Source organism: Sphaeramia orbicularis, chromosome 19 (genome assembly GCF_902148855.1).
Source record: "Sphaeramia orbicularis chromosome 19, fSphaOr1.1, whole genome shotgun sequence".
Lineage (NCBI taxonomy): Eukaryota > Metazoa > Chordata > Actinopteri > Kurtiformes > Apogonidae > Sphaeramia > Sphaeramia orbicularis.
Genome location: NC_043975.1, coordinates 43686932 through 43709907, shown reverse-complemented (window position 1 = coordinate 43709907; position 22976 = coordinate 43686932). Strand labels below are relative to the sequence as shown.

The window sequence follows — 22976 nt, the reverse complement described above, 5'->3', positions numbered from 1 at the left end:
CAACAGCTTTAACTACAGTATAACAGTGAAAACACGGATTGACAGAAAATCTCGGCATTGGCGGGGAAAGAGTTAATTTGACTCCACATGTCCATCGTCAACCCTATTTCTGAGTAATGACACCAGAAAGGTGGTTTGGAGCGCTGGCCCTTTAAATGCACAGGAGACACTTCAGGCCCCGCTCCCTACAGGTTGTCAGCTGTGCCGCTCTGTCCCATTCAACCGACAACTGAACATTTGAGGAAATGGGCTCCAAGTTTGGACATATTTTCAGTCTGGACTACAACCGCTGATGACGACAAACAATTATGGAGAAATACTGGAGAAATATTGGTCTGAAGCCTGGACCTGATATGTGCAAATGTGGAGACGGAACTAGTTATTTAATATATTATATATTAATTAAGAAGGAACTTGAGTGAAAGAAAACAAACAATAGTTGAGCAAAATAATGAAAAAAATTCACAAAACTGAACAGAAATTGACAAAATTATGAAAAAAAATTAACAAAATCAAGCAAAATAATGATATAAAGGAACAAAATTGACATGTGCAAATGTCATAACTAGTTTTAGATGAAACAAATTAATAAGGAATTCGAATGAAAGAAAAAGAAAAAAAATTGAGCAAAATAATGACAAAAATGAACAAAACAGAGTGAAAATCGAGCAAAATAATGACAAAAATGAACAAAACTGAACAAAAATTGAGCAAAATAATGACAAAAATGAATAAAACCGAACAAAAACTGAGCAAAATAATGACAAAAATGAACAAAACCGAACGAAAATCGAGCAAAATAATGACAAAAATGAGCAAAACCAAACAAAAATCAAGCAAAAGAATGACAAAAATGAACAAAACCGAACGAAAATCGAGCAAAATAATGACAAAAATGAGCAAAACCAAACAAAAATCAAGCAAAAGAATGACAAAAATGAACAAAACCTAACGAAATTTTAGCAAATTAATGAAAAAAATGAACAAAACAGATATGTACGAATGTCGTAACTAGATACAGATGGAACAAATTAAGAAGGAATTTGTTTGAAAGAAAAAGCACAAAAATCAAGCATAATAATGAAAAAAATTTACAGAACGAAAATCAAGCAAAATAATGAAAAAAATGAACAAAACTGAACAAAAATCGAGCAAAATAGTGATAAAAACGAACAAAACCAAACAAAGATCAAGCAAAATAATGACAAAAATTAATAAAACTGAACGAAAATCGAGCAAAATAATGAAAAAAATTAACAAAACCAATGAATGTTGTAACTAGTTATAGACAAAACAAATTAACTCTTTCGGTGCCAGACAGTTAAGGGGCTAATAAGCCTTAAAAGTGCCACAGAATTTGGCCGTTTTTCAGTATTTCGCGTCATTTTTATAATATTTGAAGAATCCTGCAGGAAACCGCTCGGTAACATCCGACCGATTGCTGATTAGATTCAAAACGCACCGGACGCAGCCGATTCATTATTGATTGTAATTTGCATAATTTATAATAATAATAATAATAATAATAATCTTTATTTATATAGCACTTTTCATACATTAAAAACTGTAGCACAAAGTGCTTTACATATCAGTTTAAAAATCAGTACCGCCCCCCACCCACACCCACACGCGCACACACACACACACACACACACACACACACACACACACACACACACACACACACACACACATATATACATGCAAACCCACAAGCTCACACATACTTAAGAAGACTGACTGAGCACGGGTAGACCAGAACAAAAATGTACAAGTAAAAGTAAAAGATCAATTTAGGAGGCGCTGTCTCAGGGAGCCATCCGCACCAGGAGGCAGCCGCCGACCCCGGCAACCAGGCACCAGCAACACAGCCCCGCATCCCAACTAGTGGGAGAGGGCCAACTGGGACCCCCACCCACCAGAAAGGAGCGGACCCCAGTGAGAGAAGGCGCCACAGCCCCCGGAGTCCACAGCCGCCCCCCGGCATGGAGGGCTCCCTCTGATGAAACACCAGAGAATAAGAAACATTAAAAAGATATAAAAATATTATTCGGTCGCGTGACCTCAAATTCCCGTCTGATTGGTCTCAAAAGGGGGACACAGAGAGAACGTCATCGAAATGTGTGAAAGAAATGGGGGTGGATGGTTTGTTTGTACACAAATATGGCGTGTTCTCCAAAGCCGATCTGATCAGCCTGTGGCACTTTACAGGTTGTATTCGTAAAGCTGATTTAATCGGCCCATGGCATTGAAAGAGTTAAGTAGGAATTCAAACAGGTTGTTGAAATCCACTGGATTTTTGTCCAAATGAATCTAAAGATAGTTTAGCAGCAGCTGGAGGGTTCAAAATCAAACTGTCTGAACTATTAGGGTCCAAATCCACAAAGAAATGAACCACAGACTAAGAAAAGTGGGTTTAGACATTGACATAGTCATAGACATGAGCCATTTAACTAAAATGAGTTTGACACCATGAGCATAAATGGGCCTTTATGGGGCTGATGGACGCTTGTTTTGAGGTTGAACACCATCGTACATTGCTCATTGCATCCTTCCCCTCACAGCTGCCGTCTTCAGCCACGTATACACAACTAACAGGTTCTTCCTTTTGCCTGTGGTCAGCTTCCACCGGAGGATGTGAAAGAGTTCCTGGAGCATGTGGCTGTGCCGCGTGTTAACCGAGGATGGGAGTTCCTGCTTCCTACAGACGTAGACTTCATTAAGAAACACCCAGATGTGGCCCACAGGCAGAACATGCTGTGGCTCGGCATCCAGAGCAAGTAGGTCACACTCAGCGATGCACTCACATCTGTGTGAATGAACAGTCACACAGGTGTTTCACACATTCACCACAGCACAATAAAGGGTATGCATGTGACATCACCGCTAGCAGAAGTCATCGCGGTTCCACCCACTGAGTGGCAGAAAGAGGGAGATGAGTGTCAAGCGTTGGCTTCAATACTGTCTAAACTGAAAAACGCTATTTAATAAGAAATGGGGAAGAGCTGTTGTGAGACTGATTGTATGAACAGGTTTGAAAAGCAGTCGGAGCTATCATTTTACAGACACCGAAAGACAAAGGAAAGAGAAGGAGATGGATCCACAAATCCAGGAAACCAAACCTAGATCTGTGGATCCTGTTTGGTGTCAGCTAACATTAACTTATGCTGTATTTTTGGGTCAAATCAGACCTTAAATGACGTATTGTTTTGGCTAACGTTACTTCTTAGTAAAGCTCTTGGTTTCATGATCAGATCTTTCATGGTTTTTGTCTTCATTTTGTGATTCTGAACCTTGTGCTCCTACATGATTAGTGAACTAACTTAAACTGAAGCTAACCTAGTTTTTCAAATACGGGGGAACTGGAGAATAAAGCTACAACAGCGTGTTAGGGCCACAAAAGAAAATAAAAACACTGGTCACTATGAGTATAAAGTCATAAAATAGCGATATAAAACCCGTAATTTTATGGCAATAAAATCTAATACAAAAAGATTCACAATGTTATGAGAATACAGTCATAGTTCAAAAACCCCCCCCCAAAAACTCAGTCATTCGTTTATGAGATTAAAGTTGTCATTCTGATAATAAAGCCATAATATTACAAGAATAATGTGTTAATTTAAAAACAGGTGATATAAATCTCCTAATTTCCCAGAATCCAGTGGTGCCCTGCTGGTCCACAGCAGTAGTATCTGTGTTGTATAAAGTACTTGATCTGAACTAGACTCAGTAAATCTCCTCAGTCCCAGTAGATCATGCATATATTCACTGGGGTCAGTCCACGGTCCGCTGTAAATGCACTTTGGATCAGCTGGTTCTGGGCCCTAGTTTTGGACCCTGGTTGTCAGTGATGATGAAGCCATGTATATTTGTTTCAGGTAAAAATAGCGCTGATCCCCTCCACCCTGGATGTCAGGATCCTCCATTTGTGTCCACATGTCAGTGTTCATGGACCACTTGTTCTTTGGTAGCTCGTACAGATCCATGTCCAGTCCAACTGTCCTTCATTTAATTTCATATTTCACATTTTCCCACTCTGGCTGTGTTTACTGCTATACTCCGTCATGTTGAGCAGGTTGGTTTTGCCACTCAGTCTAATTTAGATGGGCGTGGCCTGGGGGGGAAGTGATGTAGGTGCATACCCTCTATACAGATGTATTACAATCCACAGTTTTTCCACAGTTTTGGGCAAACCATCTGGATTTCTTTTCCATAATATGTTTCAGTGAGAACTTGTTCTTTAACCCTAACTGATGCAGTGAGTAGCTTCTCGCTTCTTAATCAGTTTGAAAAAGAGCATAAAGATTGTACAAAGCCAGGATTCATCAGGCTCAGGTTGTGACCAAGGTTGTTATCGTTAACAAAAACAAAATGATGAAAACTAGAATTGCAAAAACATTTTTATATTAACTGAAATAAATAAAAAAAAATATAAGTAAAAGAAAAAAACGATAACTAACTGAAACTGTATTGTGCGTAGGGATTTAACAATTACCGGTGTAACAATAAACCGCAGTAAAATTGCAGACAGTTAGCATTACCATTTCAATTCTAATTATCATGATAACCCTGTTTGATTACCGCACTTTTTAAGAGAAAATATTAAAATATTTGAGTATAGTTTGAATTCATTACAATTTTGATTATATATACCTAATATTTGGAACCAATATTCACTTTTAAAGTCTTTGAAAAGGTTCGCTAAGCATCTTTGTATTATTTATGCAATAAAGTAGATACATTTTTCGAATCGGATTTTATATATTTTTTGTGTTTTTTGTCCTTTTATGTTTTTATAGTAGGTTAAAGTGAAAAAATAATAGACAAATGATATAAATGAAGTTGTGCTGAAAAAACAGGTCCCAAACATGAGTATAGTAAACATTTGTTTATGTAGTATATAAAGGCAAAATCAAAAGTATTGAAAAACGGACAAAATAGACTCAGACCACTAACGGTTAATATTTGAATGTTTCTGCAACAGAAGGTAGATTGTGCATATTATTATTATTATTTTTTTTTTTATATTTTTTTATTTTTTTTTTTTAATTACAACTTGGTTAAATTATTTCAGTGTGTGTATTAGTACTTTTTGAACATTTTGAGCACAATTTCAACAATACTGCGATAATAACGATAACCGTGATAATTTTGGTCACAATAACTGTGATATGAAATTTTCATATTGTTACATCCCTAAGTGTGGGTCATAGATGTAATGAAATATGAAAACTGTTAAATCACCACTGCAGCGCAAAACAGCACACTGAGACCTGTAGAAACGAGGTTCACAGCTGATGATTCTTCATTAATTTGACAATAATGAGTCTTTATCAGTGGTGTGGACAGAGGCTAAAGGCAGAAGAACAAAACCTTTGGCGTGTTCACCCCCTGCATCTGCACTCCAAGGTTTTAATTCCTTGAAAACAGCTTAGTTTATATGTACGGTTTTTTCAGTATGATGATGAAAGATTTACTGAAGGTGAAAAAGGGAGGATGAAAGAATGTATGGCATTAAATGCAATTTACAAAACCTTTATTACATTATGCAAAGACTTTTTACTGTTGGTCACCATTGGAGCAAACTAGTACCAAAACCAGATACTTTTTACAAGTGAATGAATGAATGAATGAAATCTTTATTTCGAACATGTAGACCAGGGCTGTCAAATTCATTTTAGTTCAGTTCCACATTCAGCTAAATTTGATCTGCAGTGGGCCGAACCAGTAAAATAATAACAGAATAATAAATAAAGAATGTTAACTCCAAAGTTTTCTCCATGTTTTAGAGTGAAAAAGTCAAATTAAACAATGACAGTGTTTACATCTAGAAACTATCCTTTCAAACAATATGAATAACATGAACAAATTGGAAAAAAAATAAGTGTAATTTTAGCACTATTATGCTTCAGTTTATCATTTCCACATGTTCATTATAACTTACAGGTCACTACAAATACACAAAACATTTAATGTCAGGCAGAATATTATTAAAATCGTACTTCCTTCTCTTAAAATATTTCAGGTTGTTCATATTTGTTCAGGTTATTCACATTTTTTGTGAAATTATACTTTGTTTTAGTGTAAATACATGAAAATATTTACATCTACAAAGAGAAAAAATTGGAGTTGTGAGTATTTATAGATTGGTATGATTGTATTTTACTGGTCTGACCCACTTGAGATTGAATTGGTCTGAATGTGGAACCTGAACTAAAAGGATTGTTAATATCTTAGTGTAATTTTTAGAATAATAATAAAAAGATAAATAAAACAAATGGAATGAAATTATACGTGCTCGAAAAGGAGTAGGAAAATGTCAAAACTTATGTACTCCTACCCCCAATTTCTACAATTCTGTTTAGTCTTGGATAACGTTGTGTCATAGTTTTAATTTTTATTGCAATTAATTAAATGTGTTTTTGTTTCTCATTTAATTATAGTTCGTGTTAGATATAATGACCCTGCTCAGCACTTGTTTTTGTTTTACAGGTTGGAAAAGGTTTTTGTCTTCTCCAAAGAAGACTTCATGCCAAAGAGTTGTCCTCAGCCAGGTCAGTAGAGTCTCTGTAAACCAGGGGTCTCAAACATGCATCCAGGGGGCCAAATGCATCCCACTAAAGGTTCCAATCCGGCCCCTGGGTTGAATTTACAAAGTGTAAAAATTCCACAGTCAAGGCTGTGGAACTCATTTTAGTTCCGGTTCCACATACAGACCAATATGATCTACAGTCAAATAATAACAGCAAAATAACCGACAAAAAAGAATGACTCCAGATTTTCTTCTGTGTTTGATGTGAAAAAAATATTACATTATGTCTATAAATAATGACAACTTCAAACTTTTGTCTTTGTTTTAGTGCAAAAAATAACATTAAATTATGAAAATATTTACATTTACAAACTATCCTGTAACAATAAAATGTGAACAAGTGTTCAGAGAACACAAACCTCTGCCAAGCACCCTGAACAGTGTGCATGGGTGGATTGACTATTTCTTTTTAAACTGTGGATGTGCAAAACAAATTTCATAATGATATTTCACAAATTGCATTTTTTATAATTTTTTTGAAAATGGTGCATAAAAAAATAAGTCAACAGAGCGTAACGGAAGAGAAATGGATCGGAACGATATTTTGTACAAAGTTGAAGCTTGGTACCAGTCATGTGTATGTCAAATTATATTAAATTCCAATCAATATTTGTTGAGTTATAATGAAAAATGTGTGGTAAATGGGATTTTCAGTGTTAAATTGAAATGTCCACAGAGTCCACATTCCACAGTGGATGTGGACAGTTTTGTGCCGGATACAAGATATTGTTATGAGCTACGGGTGTATCAAATTGGAGGCTAATCGGAGTTATTTTGAATTTTTGATGAATTTTGGAAAATTGCTCAATGATGAGAGATTGGAAAATTTTTGATTTTGTGACCTTGAACTTTGGCCTACTTAGCCCAAAATTTATTGGGTTCGTCCCAGGGCCTAGGCCTCTCTGTGGGTACAATTTAATAAAGAAGGTTGGAATAGTTTTCCCGTAAAGTTGCTAACAAACAAACACACAAAGTAAAGTAATCACAATACCTCCTGGCAGAGGTGAAAATCTGAACAAATATGAATAACCTGAAATGTGTGAAGAAAATTAAGCACAATTTTAAGTGTTTAGTGTCTTTGTAGATCTGATCCGTAATGCACATGTAGAAATGATAAGTTGAGGCAGAATATTGTTAAAATTATACTTATTTTTCTGAAGAAATTTCAGTTTTTTACATTACATTACATTTACATTTATACATTTGGCAGACGCTTTTTTCCAAAGCGACTTACGTACAGGGGAAAACCTATCAAATCAATCAATCAAATTTTATTTATATAGCGCCAGATCACAACAAAAGTTATCTCATGGCACTATATATATAGAGTTGGTCACAACCAGACTCTAAGCCAATTTACAGAAACTCAACAGAATTAAATTTTTTTCAGGTTATTCACATCTTTTTTGTTTTGATACTTTATAAAAGTAAGTATTGTCATCATTTAATGTTTTTTTTGGCACTAAAACAAAGACAAAAATTTGCAGTTGTCACTATTTATAGGTTATTCTGTTATTACCTCCGCCAGGAGGTATTGTGATCACTTTGCTTTGTGTGTTTGCGTGCTTGTTTGCATGTTTGTTTGCATGTTTGTTTGTTTAGCAAGATAACTCAAAAAGTTATGGACAGATTTTCATGAAATTTTCAGGAAATGCTGATACTGGCACAAGGAACAACTGATTAAATTTTGGTGGTGATCGGGGGGGACAGATCTGTCTTGGTGGCTGAATGTGGAACCTGAAAGAACATGAGTTTGAGAGCCCTGCTGCTAACTCATTTGGTTCTCACTACTACACATAATTCTGGCTCAGCATATGGATTTGAATTGCATGCTGACTGTTTTTTTTTTTTTTTCCAGAGCCGGTGCATATCCCCGGGGATCATGTTTTGAAAGTGGCTCAAGAGCGAGCGCACACGAACCAGTCGACCTTAATGAAGGAGCTGACGGTTAAGAAGGAGAACTTTAAGGCAGGAGGCAGCGTGTGCATCAAACAGGAGCCCATCAGCGACAGGGAAGATGAACCGATGGACACGTCCTCTTGTCTCCTGAACGGTTCTGTCAATGGTTTCCCCGGAGCTGCCTCCCCCAGCTTTGATCACGCCAACGGTAACAGAGCCGGTCCCGCCCCGGAGCTGCAGGACTTTGTGAATAAGACTTTCAGAAAGCATTTTGTACTGACACTGAGCGAGTTCAAGAGACTCTTTAACCTCCACCTGGCGTCCATGCCGGCAGGACAGGTGGTCATCCAGTCCCTCTCAGACCGGATCCTGCAGGACGCCATTCTGCTCAACCACTGCAGACAGATCCCGGTGCCTGTGAGTATTAACACCTAGGGCTGTGTATTGGCAAGAATCTGGCGATACGATACAAATCACAATACTAGAATCACAATACGATATATCACGATATAGCACGATACTGTTAAAAAGGCAATTCTTTTTTTTTTTTTTTTTTTTTTTTAAGATTTTTAAGATTTTTTAAAATAATTTTTATTATCACTTATTCATTTTACATTCATTTATTCATATATATTTTTAAAGATTTTTTTATATTTTTTAAAGATTTTTTCCTGGAAGAATTGAATTACACCAGAAATCTACACAAATACTAAACACATTTTTATTTGATCCCAACAGGATCTAATGCTATATCACAAAATGTCCCTGGGTTCAAACTAAAATTCTGTTTACACACATTACAGTTTAAGATCCTGTTTAAATGTTCATATTCTATTAGTTCAGAACTAACATCAGAACAGTATTTTAGTTCAGTCCCAACAAAGGAACTAACATTATTGAATAAAAGAGTGTTAAATAAAATATAAACAATAAAGAAAACCAAAAAAACAATAATGAAACTCCACAATATCTGCATTTGAATAAATACCTAAAAATATCGATACAGTACTTTTTAATATCAATACAGTATCGTGAAATGAAATATCGCGATATATTGCAGAACCGATGTTTTCTAACACCCTTATTAACACCAGCTTCTTTACTGAAAGGAACAGCGTTTTTCTGTTTCATAATCCAGTTCAGCCAAGGCCAGGGACACAGTTCTTATCCTGCATTTTTTTTTAATCTCAACTTTATTGAAAGTATTTAGGTATACAAGACATATAAATTTTGAATAGAGCTGCAACTGATTAATTGATTAGGTGCTTGAAGCGAATGCAAAAAATTCACGATTCGATTAATTGACTCAAATTGATTGAATGGAGATATTCTATTGCAGTTTTCCTGAATTGAAGCTTCTTTGTGCGTCACAATAAGTGTCCGTGTGAAACACAACAGTGGAACCAATGTTTAACAGCAGAGAAATGAAGGAAACAAAGCTTTGATTCAGGAGAATTGAACAAACAACAGAAAAACAACATATCTAACAAAAATAAATTTAAAAAAAAAAAAAATACATCAGAGAGTTCAGTCTATTTTACAGAGTTCTTTATAGATTGCCAGGGTGCTAGTGCTTTTTTTGTTAAAGGTAAATTTTAAAGATGTAAAATATTTTTCAAATTCCATCAGGAAGGTTTTAAAATTTGGGGTGTGTTTTAGTATGTTTATTTTTGTGTATATGAAATTTTCCAAATAAAATGATCAAATTTACAACAAATTCTAAATTACGAATATCATGTTCAAAATATGTCATTACATTTTGAGATGCTATAGTTATTTTTTTCGTTATTTTTAGATATGATATATTTCTCAATTTTAGACCAGAAGTTAGAAGAGTGTTCACACAGAAAGAATAAGTGTAGAGTAGTTCTTATCCTGGATATTTGAAGTGCGGCTCAAGCCTTGACATAGCGACGCATCTTTGCATGGCTTTGATATAAATTAGACCAGGGGTGTCTAAGGCTCCGTTCACATAGTGGGTCTTAATACACAATTTGGATTTTTTTGTGAAATCCAATTTTTTTGTGTGCTTGTTCATATTACAAATTAAATGCGACTTCTGTCAGTTCGCCGTCTAAACTGAATGTGACCCTGAAGTGACCCGCATGCGCAAAAGAGGTCCTGATGGAATACGAGACCACACAGACACACACTGTGTTTACAGAAGGACATATGGAGGCATCTGGTATCGGTGTGTGTGTGGCACTGATAAAGTTTCCCTCCAACTGAAGTCAGCACCATTACAGTCACATAATTTTAAGTAGAAGATTAAAAAAGAGCAGAGCCAGGTTTTTTGCTGTGGTCTTTTGTGATGCAACGGCTGCTACACCTGCACAACGGAGTATTTGGATGTGGAGTTAGGAGTGGTGGGATAGTGTTGTTAGCGGCTTCAGTCACACAGACTTCATTCATTGAAATACTTTCAAAGATGGCACGGTTTCGATAAGATCCCTCGAGTTTTGCCTGCATAGAATTGTCACCCCAAATATTAATTCCAAGACCTCGCTCTCCCTCCACTGCCCACTTTCCATTCCATCCTCCACCATGGCTGTTGTTTTTCGTGCTGCTGCTCCTCCTGGGACGCAGAATCGTGATGTTTGTCGCATTTCAATTTCGTAAAGGTCGGATAAATGCGACCTGGCTGCTCAGACTGACGTCTCATTGCAAAATATCTGATATGTATCGGATTTAGGACCACATATGAAAGTGGCCTGGCTAAAGACGTTAATTTTGTCTTCTGTTTATGTAATTATACTTTTCTTTTTTTCTTTTGTTCAGACAAGGTATAGTTTTTAGATGTTTCCTTTTTGACAGTTTTGACTGTGAGTCCAGTCTTCCTCAGAAGCGTCATCCGATGTGCTGCTGATGTGTCATTTATCAGTTGGTCGGCTCGACGGACCAATCAGAGCCCTTTGAGCCGACCACGCCTCCTCCGCCTTGGGTGGTCTCTGGAGGAGGGAATCCCAGGTGTGCGAGAGGGTGTACGCCCCCTTGTACACCTGGGATAACCATCAAGTTTAATCTGAGCTTTAATGAACATCTACATGATCAGTGAATTAAATATAGGAAAATATGTGATTTTTACTGAAAAAATGCAAAACTCAAAGGATAGTATTACAATAAATGGTGATAAATCATTTAAGAAAGGTCAAATGGAAAAATTCCTTTTGGAGCTACAGAAGTAGCTCTGGGTCTGAATAGTTTAAGATATTTTATGGACTTTGTTGTGTTGTTTTCCTCAGTGACCTGCTGTTGTCACCCCAGAGTGGATTCTTTCCATCCTGTTGGTGAGGGTCTGTAGTGTTTTTTTTCTCCCATGAATGAATGAATGGCCTTTTCCCTTCATACAAGACATCCAGGACTCTGCACCATTCTGTTGCCATCTTTGTGAACTCCTAAGTTCAGACACAGGCCTACACATCCACCTTTGGTATCAGCAGCTGACGTTGATTTCCCTGCATACTGAACACACCTAAACAGACCTGACTGGTCCTCAGTTTCACCTGCACTGGAGCTTTGAAGGATGGAGATTAGGGATGTAACGATATGAAAATTTCATATCACGGTTATTGTGACCAAAATGATCACGGTTATCATTATTATTGTGGTATTGTTGAAATTGTGCTCAAAATGTTTGAAAAGTACTTATACACACCGGAAATAATTTAACCAAGTTGTATTTAAAAAAAAAAATAAAAAAGCCAAATAAAATAAAATAGGCACAATGTACTTTCTGTTGGCAGAAACATTCAAATATTAACCCTTAGTGGTCGGAACCTATTTTGTCCATTTTTCAGTACTTTTGATTTTGCCTTTATATACTATATAAACAAATGTTTACTATACCCATGTTTGGTATCTGTTTTTTTCAGCACAACTTCATCTATATCATCTGCCTATTATTTTTTTCACCTTAACCTATTATATAAACATAAAAGGACAAAAAACACAAAAAATATATAAAATCCGATTTGAAAAATGTATATAATTTATTGCATAAATAACAGAAAGATGCTTGGCGAACCTTTTCAAAGACTTTAAAAGTGAAAATTGGTTCCAAATATTAGGTATATAAAATCAAAATTGTAATAAATTAAAACTATACTCAAATATTTGACATAAAAGCAGATCTTTACATAGGCGTTTTCTCCAGAAAAGTGCGGTAATCAAACACGGTTATCATGATAATTAGAATTTAAACGGTAATACTAACCGTCTGCAATTTTATCACGTTTTATCGTTATACCGGTAATCGTTACACCCCTAGTTCAGACACAGGCCTACACATCCACCTTTGATATCAGCAGCCGATGTTGATTTCCCTGCAGACTGAACACACCTAAACAGACCTGACTGGTCTTCAGTTTCACCTGCACTAGAGCTTTGAAGGATGGAGATTAGAGCCCCCTTTGTGTTTGAAAAAGCTACTCCACTTGTGTGTGTTTGTGTGTGTGTGTCGGGGGGGGGGGATATAATGTAACCGAGCTATTAGTTTTCTTCAACAGAATAACGAACTTAACGGTCATTTTGCCTCTCAGAGCTTTGTGATGCAAACCTGAGAAGCAGGTTCAAGAAACAACCCGATAACAGTGGGCAGTGGTTCTGCCGCTTGTATTTGGACCGGGTTCAGTGGGCAGTGGTGGCGCTGGTGTTCTGCAGCTTGTATTTGGACCGGGTTCAGTGGGCAGTGGTGGCGCTGGTGTTCTGCAGCCTGTATTTGGACCGGGTTCGTGCATGTAGAAGCTGTGTGTGTTATCGGTGTGGATCAGGGCAGGGAGCGCTGTGATCAGTGCCACATCCTCTGGTCTCCTGCCAGGACCAGACCTGCTCAGGCTTAGGTCTTATCCCATGTGAACCCCCCTGACATTGGTAGATTTTCAGTGCCGGGGGGGGGCATGGCCAGGCTCCACCTTTGTTACACAACAGATTATAAACTAGACAGTAAAGCTCATTACAGCTCAGGGAGCCATTAAGCCTACAGGTTGTCCACAAACGGCAGCAGCTCTGGAATCAGATGTCCCATCATCGTCTTGAACAGAACTGCCACTGTTGAGAAGTTTTTACCTTAAGTTTGTTTTATGGTTATGTTTTTGCCAGCGTTGGTCGGTCTGTCTGTCTGTGTGCAAGATAACTCAAAAAGTTATGGAAAGGAACAAATGATTTAATTTTGGTGATGATCAGGGGGGCGGCACTGATCTGCCTTGGCGGAGGTCTGCACTCTGAGTGCTTCTGTTTTTTTTTTTGTTTTTTTTCCCACCTTTGTGTATTTGGAGTTTTATAGAAATTGGGCAATACAAACATTGTATCATATGTGACATCAATTGAAAATAAATTGTTGCACAATTTCCTTTTTTTTTTTTACATGCCAACAAACCCAAGAACAAGTACACCAACCTTCTCCATTAACAAAAACAAACAAAAAGAACAAACAAACAAAAAAAAAGCCAAAAAAACTACAAAATCAAATAAAAAAGGTCTTGAAAGGTTCACATTTAGAATATCGATGTGTTATGCGCATAAGGTGCATTACCGAATAGAAAAAACAAAGAAGAGGACCAGGCGGAAAAATTACCATAAAGGTCAATCTGGAACAAAGGAAAAATTTGTTTTCCCATCTAGTTGAAACAAAGGATTCCAGATTTGTGAAAATTTATCAGCAGAGGCACAAAGTGTCATTCTAATTTTTTCCAATTTGAAGAAATTTAGGACGTCTCTGAACCAGTGAATAGAGGAAGGGGGCTGTGGTGATTTCCATTTCAGGACAATTACCCTTCTAGCAAGAATAGTCATAAATGCATGAGAATTACTTTGAGAGGTGGAGAAGGAAGGTGTCCCGACAAAAATCCCAAATAGGGCACTCAAGGGGTTTGGATTAATTTTCCTACCAATTACGTTAGAGATGATGGTAAAAACTTCGGTCCAAAAGTCAACCAGCTGTGGACATAACCAGAATGTGTGAATAAGATTACCCGGGGATTGATGACATCTGTCACACTCTGGAGTTGAGAAGTTTTTTCGTTCAGGTTGATTAGTGTGGTGGGGGTTAACCCCGGTTTGGGGGTGAACTGTGTTGGTCCATCTGCCTCCTCTTTTGGCTTGTTTTTGACTCGACGTGCACCGTACATTAAACCATACCAGACAAAGAAGGAACCTGAGACCATAGACCAGTGTTTTTCAATCGTGGGGTCGCCTGGAATTCAAATGGGGTCACCTGAAATTTTTAGTAATTGATAAAAAAAAAAAATAAAAATAAAATTAAAAATTAGTAATAAATAATATATGTTGAGTTGACAGAGCCAATCTTAATCCATATCAGACAAACTGTGGTTGTGAAACTGAAGCACTGTGGTTCTGTTTATCTGGGGTTCTGTTTCTCTGTCAATTGTTCATTGTGGTCAGTTTCAGACGCTGCAGCTCTTTCATAATTCATAGTTTGAGTTCTTGTTTGTTCAGTATTAATTGTCAGCCTTGTAAATCCAAGCTAGACTGACTGTACATATCCTGACCAAGGAAAATCCAGTTCTCACTTTGTACAGTAATCTACATCTGGCTTTACTGCTTCCATCCACAATAAAATACACTATGTAGACTAAATGTCCTCTAAAATTAACCTGGATTTTAAACATAGTGTAGAAAACTATTACAGGATCAAAAACTAATTAATTTTACCAAAAAAAAAAAAAAGTCTGTTTGAATGTGTGGGGTCGACAGAAATTTATGATGTTAATATGGGGTCAGGAGATAAAAAAGGTTGGAAACCACTGCCATATACACAACGTGATATCATGACTCATGTAAATATATACGCCACCTTTAATTGGCGTGTTATCTGTACGTATTATAAGTTTCCTGTGTGTCTGTTCGCACCGTGTCAAATACCACTCACTGAGGGTTAGGGTTATGTGAACAGGAGATCTTGGTGTAAATTGACACGCGATCAAATGGCATTGAATAATACGTGAAAGGTTGAAAATGCGTAGGTATTAGGGTTGTGAATCTTAGTTTTCAGGCCAATACAATACGCATCTCCTTACAGCATCTCCGATCTGATATGTTGAAGATAGGTTGTGGCACCTCACGATGTGATATGATGCAATTGCCACCCAAATCACAATACAGAGCGATTAAACACATTCTGATTCAACACATTCATTCTGGTAAAAAAAAAAAAAAAAAATATGCAATGCAATTGAATGAGCTGATAATTTATTTATGAAATAAAACAGGGGTGTCAAACTCATTTTAGTTGAAGGGCCACATTCAGCTAAATTTGATGTAAAGTGGGCCAAACCAGTAAAATTGTAACATAATTATGTATAAGTAATTTCAACTCCAAGCTTTTCTCTATGTATTAGAATAAGTAAAATTAAACAATGACTGTGTTCACATCTACAAACTATCCTTTCAAACAATGTGAATAACATGAAAAAACTCAAAAAATAAGTGTAATTTTAATAATATTATGCTTCAGTTTATCATTTTCACATGTTCATTATAACTTACAGATCACAGTGGGTCTACAAGTACACAAAATATTTAATATAAAGCAGAATATTGTTAAAATTGTACTTAAAACATTTTAGGTTCTTCATATTTGTTCAGGTTATTCACATTTTTTGTGAAAATATGCTTTGTTTTAGTGTAAATACATGAAAATATTTACATTTACAAAGAAAGAAATTTGGAGTTGTGAGTATTTATAGATTATTATGATAGTATTTAACTGATCCGACCCACTTGAGATTGAATTGGTCTAAATGTGGAACCTGAACTAAAAGGATTTTTAATATCTTAGTGTAATTGTTGCATTTCACAACTTCATCCCAAGGACCGGACTGGACCCTTTGGCGGGCTAGATTTGGTACCTGGGCCACATGTTTGATACCTGTGAAATAAAACCATGACTTTTCCCAACGTGTCTTTCGTTCAGTTTCAGAGCGTGTGTCTCACATACAGTCAGTGAAACAGTTAGGAGATTGTTTCCAAAGTCAATTCTCTGTTTCTAACTCAACTACTTCCTCCTTCTCTGAATCCATTTGTATTGTAATGTATTTATAATGAAGGTAAAACAGAAACAAGGTTCTGTCACTTTAAGAGACACCTGCGCAAGGTATTCCACTCCTCACATCAGTAGTTTTGTTCATTTCCTGTGCAGTCTGTACTCAGTCAGCGTTCAGTTGCTTCACTCCGTGGTTCATGAGACAGAACCAAGGTTATTATCATTAACAAAAACTAACGAAATGACAAAAACGAGAATTGTAATAACATTTTCATTAACTGAAATAAATAAAAACTATAATCAAAAGAAAAAATGACAACTAACTGAAACTGTATTGTGCGCATACAAAACTAACTAAAACGGATAAAAAAATTATGGATAAAATTCCCTTCATTTTTGTCTTTGTCAATGTCAGATTGATATAAAATCGATTTATTTCCCTTTAGCAATTTTAGCTGCTGGAACCATATGATATTTAATGTTCCATCACTTGTGGTCACTGGTTTCCAGTTGTCCTCTGGTCCCCACTCTACCTGGAAACATGGAGACTAAAGTTGGGAGAAAGCAGCAGAGTCCTGTCTGGGATTTATTTGAATACGATGGAGAAGAAGAGAAAAGATACGACAAAACTAAAATTAATACTAAAACTAAGCATTTAGAAAATAATGAAAACTGATAAAAACTAGCAAAACCTGCTCTTAAAACTAATTAAAACTAACTGAATTAGAGAAAAAAGAAAGTCAAAACTAAATAATACTAAACTATAATGAAAAATCCAAAACTATTAGAACCTTGGACAGAACAGTGGTGTATTTCCTAACTTCCTCTGAGCACGTGTAGTCCTTTCCTCCCATGGTTCTAACACTCCTCTTGTTCTTGGTGTAGTTTCCTGCTCAGACCACAGCGGCGCCCGATGAACAGAAGGTGTTTGGTTTGTGGGAGACGGGAGAAGACTTCGACAAGGTAAAGACACAGCTCATATTTGAGCATTTGTGTGTGTGGTTTGTCTGGTTTTGCATCGAAAACACAGCACAGATGTGTGGTTTTTGTAAGGCCTATACTGTAACATTTAATTGAACCACTTTTAAATGGTTCATATTTATCTAAACCCACTTTTCTTAGTCTGTGGTTCATTTCTTTGAGTATTTGGACCCTAAAAGTTCATAACAGTTTGAATTTGAACCCTCCAGCTGCTGCAAAACTATCTTTAGATTCATTTGGACAAAAATTCAGTGAATTTCTCCAACCCTTAAGAAATGCGATAATGGAAAAACCCTGGTTTAGATGCTCCAGTCCATACGTACATATGTAGGGATGGTAGACTCAAACTTCCTGTTATTATCCTCCACTCATGTTTGATTACATAATTTTTGTTCTCAATGACTGTTTTTACACATGCACAGACGTAAAAGCACAAAATAAATCACATTAACTTGTATATGTCAGGGTAGAGACTGCGATCTGGTAGGATCGGCGATTCTACCAGTAGAGACTCCGATCGTAGTCTCTACCAGTAGAAACTCCGAACAGAGTCTCTACTGGTAGAAACTCCAATCCGAACCCTAAACCTAACCCTAACCCTTCTACTGGCAGGATCGGAGTTTCTACCAGTAGAGACTCTGATCGGAGTTTCTACTGGTAGAGACTACCAGATCGCAGTCTCTACCCTTACATATACATGCAGGAAGACATCGGATCCGATTTCTCATCACATAACAGCAGTCACATGATGGAACAGGGTCAGACTGGTCTCATCAGACCACATGGCCTTTTACCAATGAAACACAGTCCAATCCTTATGCTCTGTCAAAATGATGGATGTTTAAGAAATGAGAAGCTATTGCATCAGCAGGGTTTACACAGGTCATTAAAAACCATTAAGTCATTAAATAGATTTTGTGAAAATTAAGGCCTTAAATGGCATAAAAAGCATTACATTTGATGTCCAGAGGCATTAAAAAATTAGGTACACTTGATAGAAGTTTAGTGTGATGATTGACAGGTGGAACCCTTTAACTGACTATTCTTTATGACCGATACATAAAGTTATCAACACCGGATGCTTGGAATACAACGTGCTGCGAGTATGTTCATGACGTGGTGAAAGAGCGAAGGGAATATTAGCAAATGTGGGAAAAATAGGAAAATGCAAATTTCAGCATAATTGATTGGAGGAGGAACCATTGAGAACCTGGTTAAAGCCTGTGGATGGTAAATGTATAAATAAAACTATCTGCAGTTGGACATGGACATTAAATCTGTTTAAAGTGGCATTAAAAAGGGCTTTAAACAGCATTAAATTAGATTTGCTGATACTTGCAGACACCATGATCAGTTCAAGGGTTAAAAACCCTGTTGTCAGATAAAAATATTAATTGTGACTTTTTTCTGAAAGGCCTAGTGTGTTCTAATATCTGCTGTAATGGATGTTTTCATGGCAGACATTAGGACTACTACAGACAGAAAACACACACTTATAACTGATATCATTATAAATGATTAGGGCTGTGTATTGGCAAGAATCTGGCGATACAATACAAATCACAATACTAGGATCACCATACGATATATCACGATGTATCATGATACTGTTAAAATAGGCAATTATTTCCTTGAAGAATTGAATTACACCAGAAATATGCACGAATACTAAATACATTTTTATTTGATCAGAACAGGATCTAATGCTATATCACAAAATGTTCCTGTGTTCAAACTTAAAGTCTGTTTTACAGACATTACAGTTTAAGATCCTGTTCAGATGTTCATATTCTATTAGTTCAAAACTAACATCAGAACATTATTTTAGTTCAATCCCAACAAAGGAACTAACATTATTTAATAAAGGAGTGTTAAATAATAATAAATAAAATGCAAACAAAAAAGAAAAACAAAAAACAAAAATGAACCTCCACAATATCTGCATTTGAATAAATACCTACAAATATCGATAAAGCACTTTTTAATATCGATACAGTATTGTGAAATGAAATATCGTGATATATTGCAGATCCGATATTTTCTTACACCCCTATAAATGATAACATCTCATTTAGTGAATCAGTGTCAGGCCTTGGGTTGTTCATTTTATTCGTTACACTGACTGTGCTGCTGATATCTGATGGAAATCCACATCCAGGTTAAAACTTGTTAAGCTCAAAACCAAAGTTGTTGCATCAGTGACAGGCCAGTTTTATTTTTTATTTTTGTACCACCATGAAACCGTTCAGAAACTAGGATCATAATTGTGATGATTATAAACACAACGGTTTGATTTGGAAGGAGGTTAACATAGCTCAGATCTTCTGATAGTGACTTTATCAATTTTCTGTGCTGCTGAGTTCAAGAAGATGGTATCAGTTCAGTGTTTAGACTCTGTGGTCCGTTTATAACAGACCATTTGAAAATCTGCTCCAGTTTCACTAATTAACTTTTAGCGTAGCGTGGTGTCCCATGTTGAAACTAAATGACATGTGCACTACTGTAGCAATGACTGTGGATTGACCAGTCTGTGATCTGGATGACTTTACACCATGAGTAGAACCATGTAACTTCAGTTGGAAATAGGGATGCAAATTATCGATTAATCATTAGTTGGTTGACCTTATCGATCGATTAACGATTAATTGATAAGCAACAATTTTCCTGAGAACCTGAATTTCTTTTTCAATACGGTCTATAAGAATAAAAGCTAAATACTGTTTATACACATGAAAAAATCATGTCATATTCCTTAATGATTGATTTATTGAGCCATTGGATACAGTCAGTGTTTCCTGTGGAATTCATCTGTTGGAGTGGCGGTGTGTAAGGGGGGGGGGGGGGGGGGGGTGCACACACATCAGTGTGTGTGTGTGTGGGGGGGGTGTTACTTGGCCGCACACGCGCAGTTCAGCCGGGGGATGTGTGCATGTTTGTTGGTAACTACGCGCGCATGCATCACTTTCCATCCTACTTGTAATACTTTGGGGGTACGGGACGGGGCGGTGGAGTCCGTGCCCCCACAGAAATGGAAGTGAAACTTTTCGCTCATTTACCTTTTCCCTGCCTCCTGAAGCTGTGGTGTGCATCAGGATCCTGGAGGATGTTTTCAGTTTCTGTCTCAGTGACTGAACTAGACCAACCTCCAGGGAAAATGCTCTGATACCAACCCCGCATTTGTGCGTGTATTTAGTCTGGGGTGCACCGCTTCCACAGATGGTCGGTCTGTGTTTGGTTCCACCATGTCCATAAAGACATTCTAACTCATCAACACCATGATCCGGTTCGATGACCGGCTATCCCAGCCACAGCATCGCAGCACAGACAAACCGGCAGCCCTCAGACAGGTGGACATGGGCAATTAACCCACAATTAATAATTTAATTGGGCAAATTCTGTGAACAACTAATCGATAGTCAATTAATTGTTTACATCCCTAGGTGGAACCATAATATAAGTGGAACTAGAAATGGTACAGGATGGTGCGGTACCTGGTGTCCCTTCTTTCATGGAACAGAAATGCAAAATATTTGAGTTTAGATTAGTCAAGTTCATGCCGATGATGAAAAAGCAGCATTAGAGAACTTATAAAACATGGGTAAAGTTTATTTTCAGCATTAACTACAGGCTATTTGAGTGTTTAGGTGGTTTAGGTTTTATCCACCATCTACGTGGTTGAGATCCACTTGGTAAAAATACAATTAGCTTAAGTCTAATTTGCAAGAAGGGAAATCATTGACCCTTAATCCTTTTAGGACTACCATGAAAACAGGTCGCCTTGATCTCTGTATGTTGTTTTTGCAATAAGTGTCAGAAAATGTCCTTTTTCTCAATTCTTTCAGGAAGAATGTAATTTCAATGTTTGGCATTTAGTTTTAAGGGGTATTGTAATCATTTTGTCCATCTGTCCATTCTGACTGAGGGGTTTTAGTGGGCAGCACACTATGTTTATTAAATGTAATAAATGCCTAAAACAGTGTGTTATAGCAAAAATAAAAAATAAAAAGACTTGAATTTTTTTTGGGCATATTGTGAAAAATGACTGTAAATGTTCAGAAGGATATTTTTTTATGCGATTACAGAAACTAAGTTTCAACTATTTTACATGTGCTCAAACATTTTTTTTCGTCTACAGTAGGGATGTAACGATTACCAGTATAACGATAAACTGCAGTAAAATTGCAGATGGTTAGTATTACCGTTTAAATTCTAATTATCATGATAATCGTGTTTGATTACCGCACTTTTAAGGGAAAAAATGCCTATGTAAAGATCTGCTTTTATGTCAAATATCTGAGTATAGTTTTAATTTATTACAATTTTAATTTTATATACCTTATATTTGGAACCAGTATTCACTTTTAAAGTCTTTGAAATGGTTCGTTAAGCATCTTTGTGTTATTTATACAATAAATTATATAAATTTTTCAAATCGGATTTTAATTTTTTTTTTCTGTGTTTTTTGTCTTATTGTGTTGATATAGTAGGTTAAAGTGAAAAAATAGTAGACAGATGATATAAATGAAGTTGTGCTGAAAAAACAGATACTAAACATGGGTATAGTAAACATTTGTTTATATAGTATATAAAGGCAAAATCAAAAGTACTGAAAAACGGACAAAATAGGCTCAGACAACTAAGGGTTAATATTTGAATGTTTCTGCCAACAGAAAGTGCATTGTGCCAATTATTTTGTTTTATTTTATTTGTTTATTTATTTTTTAATACAACTTGGTTAAATTATTTCAGTGTGTGTATTAGTACTTTTTGAACATTTTGAGCACAATTTCAATAATACTGTGATAATAATGATAACCGTGATAATTTTGGTCACAATAACCGTGATATGAAATTTTCATATCGTTACATTCCTAGCCTACAACATGCCTGTTTCATATTTCATAGCTTCTTATTTTTAGTTATTTCTAGTCATTTTTAGCCTGTGTGATTGTCTACAACTACACAAAGGGGCTGTCATTTCACTGAGAAAAACATCCATGATCTGCTTCTTTTACAGACACTGCATCTTTTCCCGCCCTGGTTAACTCTCTGCATATATATATATCAATAAAATATAAGCATAAATAAATAAAACACATTGGTACAACATTCCAAAACATCACCACCACATCTGATTCTCTGCTTTCTGATGCCCTTTGAATTTTGTCGATAGTGAGAACGGTTCAGGAGTTACAGTCATTTGAATGCTTTAAAGTGTGTGGTCAGACTCACACATCATGTTAAAGGGTTCAGCTTCTACATGTACTGACGCAGAGATAAGAAGTGCCTGGATGAAGCAGAGTTTGAATGACTCTAGTTTTTCAAATGGACTCTTGTAAGACTCTTTCATGTTCATGTTTTACTTCCTGTAGCACCGCCGGCTGCTCTATGACCTGTTCTCGAAGAACTACCGCATCAGGAGGACCATGCTCCAGGCCAAACTGGCCCAGGAGCTCAGTGAGCCCTCCAAGGAGGACATGGACCGGCTGCTCAGGGTAAGCC

The 22976-nt window shown here is 36.6% G+C and overlaps 1 protein-coding gene across 1 annotated transcript in view; it reads left to right on the top strand.

Annotated features, from left to right (window-relative positions):
* Window positions 1-22976, top strand: part of polr3e (polymerase (RNA) III (DNA directed) polypeptide E) — a 46612-nt gene that overhangs the window by 22943 nt on the left and 693 nt on the right. Inside the window, exons 16-20 of the mRNA XM_030163610.1 lie at window positions 2623-2780; window positions 6496-6557; window positions 8454-8911; window positions 17379-17456; window positions 22847-22969. Of these exons, the coding sequence (XP_030019470.1) occupies window positions 2623-2780; window positions 6496-6557; window positions 8454-8911; window positions 17379-17456; window positions 22847-22969 (879 nt within the window). The remainder of the gene's footprint in view (window positions 1-2622; window positions 2781-6495; window positions 6558-8453; window positions 8912-17378; window positions 17457-22846; window positions 22970-22976) is intronic.